Here is a 1,718-nt window from a genome sequence, read left to right on the forward strand (position 1 = left end):
AGAGAGAGAGAGAGAGAGAGAGAGAGAGAGAAGAGAAAGAGGGAGATCACAAAACGACTGTGACAGAAAACGCCCACTCCTTAATCTACAGTGTGCATGTTGTACACGAAAAGAAAAAAAAACACGAGAAATTATTAGAAAAGTGTTTTCACTTTTAATAGACACATATCTGACCAAACATTTTCAAAAACCCAGATTGGATCAACAATAAGTTATATATTATTCAGAAAATGTAAGTCATATCAACACGTCATTAATTCTAATTGATTATGAACATTTCACGTTGTTGTCCATGAACATTATGGCTAAAGATAAATATGGCATGCAAGTATAAACATTATTATAATTGTTTACATAAATAACTGTTTTGTTATACTATGTACATTTCTCAGTAGTGAAAAAGAGATGAAAAGAAAAGAGTATGGTGATTGGAGGAGTAGAAGTTGAGGTCCGCTATGTACACATCCATTCAGAGAATATCATTACAAATGTAAAGGAATATCGTTACAAATGTAAGGGGATATCATTACAAATGTATGGAGATTTTTTTTCACTACATATGTAAGAGACAAGACGGTGATTTTGTTTCTTAATTATACGTGACGTGCTACCGTGTTAGAGAGAATGGACAGAGTTTGATCAAACAAAATGTATGTTCAAAGAGGATCAGGGGTGCACATAAAATACCAAAACCTTGCAGATGGCCAGGCTAGGGGCACAACAGTCATGAACACAGCATTGATAATGACAGTCGTATCTCACGCAAAGCAGGTAACACGGATACGCCAAATACAATTCATTCATTTATCGTATATTAACTTCCATACATCGCTGTGAAAGGGTGAAGACAATGATGGATGAAATTATACATTGTTGAGACAGTTGGGTCATACTTCACAGGTTCAGAATCATTGCATTCTATACCTATTGGTAATTGAACCTTTGAAATGTTGGGTTCTACCTAGGCGGTAGTTGCGTAAAGTAGATAACTTTCTTCTTGTGCAACTTACTAATAATAACAAAACATGTGTACGATCGTCTGATGGTCTGGAGACACTAGTCTCCATAAACGTCATGACGAAGCTAAGCTACTCAACATCGTGCACTTGAACGCTGTCGCGCCTAGCATTGTGGCACGATGTTTGGTACAGCGATGGTGCAGCTGTCTCCGTCGTTCCTCACGTTGATGAAATCGTTGATGTTGGTGGCGCCGGTGGCGGTGGTGGGGCCGCCGAACACAAAGCTGTTGCCGGGGTCGTTATTGTTTAAGTTGTTGTTGTTGATGAAAGATGAGGGGAACAGGTTGTTGTTGTTGTTATTATTATTGTTATTGTTAAGGTTAAAATCGTTAGGGAGGAAGTTGTTGTTGTTGTTATTGTTGTTGTTAAGGATGAAGTCATTGGGCAGGAAGTTGTTATTGTTGTTTGGGTTGTTGTTATTGTTGTTGTTGTTTCCGAGGTCGTTCCTGACGATGTCGCTGGGTACGAAGTTCTGCAGGAAGGTCGGGACAAACTTGTCCAAGAGTTGACCAATGGCGTCGCACTCTGATGACGTCAGACGGGTACCGCCCCTCGGGTTGACGCGGAAGGGAACGGTCTCGCCACTTCGAACTACGTTGCATGCTGGGAAGGGAAATTTTACGTATGTTTTTAAAAATTTGGTTTTGTTATGTTTTGGTGTTTTTGTATAATATGTGTGTTTGTGTGTGTGTGTGTGTG

At 39.5% G+C, this 1,718-nt stretch overlaps 1 protein-coding gene across 1 annotated transcript in view; it reads right to left on the reverse strand.

Moving 5' to 3' along the window:
- Positions 1-159: 159 nt before the first annotated feature.
- LOC101862299 (probable serine/threonine-protein kinase DDB_G0267686) overlaps positions 160-1,718 on the reverse strand; it is a gene marked incomplete at its 5' end in the record, with an annotated part of 7,312 nt that continues 5,753 nt past the window's right edge. The window contains 1 exon segment of the mRNA XM_013087461.1: positions 160-1,622. Within this exon segment, the coding sequence (XP_012942915.1) occupies positions 1,123-1,622 (500 nt within the window).

The sequence above is a fragment of the Aplysia californica genome, unplaced genomic scaffold (assembly GCF_000002075.1).
Source record: "Aplysia californica isolate F4 #8 unplaced genomic scaffold, AplCal3.0 scaffold00589, whole genome shotgun sequence".
In the NCBI taxonomy this organism is placed as follows: domain Eukaryota; kingdom Metazoa; phylum Mollusca; class Gastropoda; order Aplysiida; family Aplysiidae; genus Aplysia; species Aplysia californica.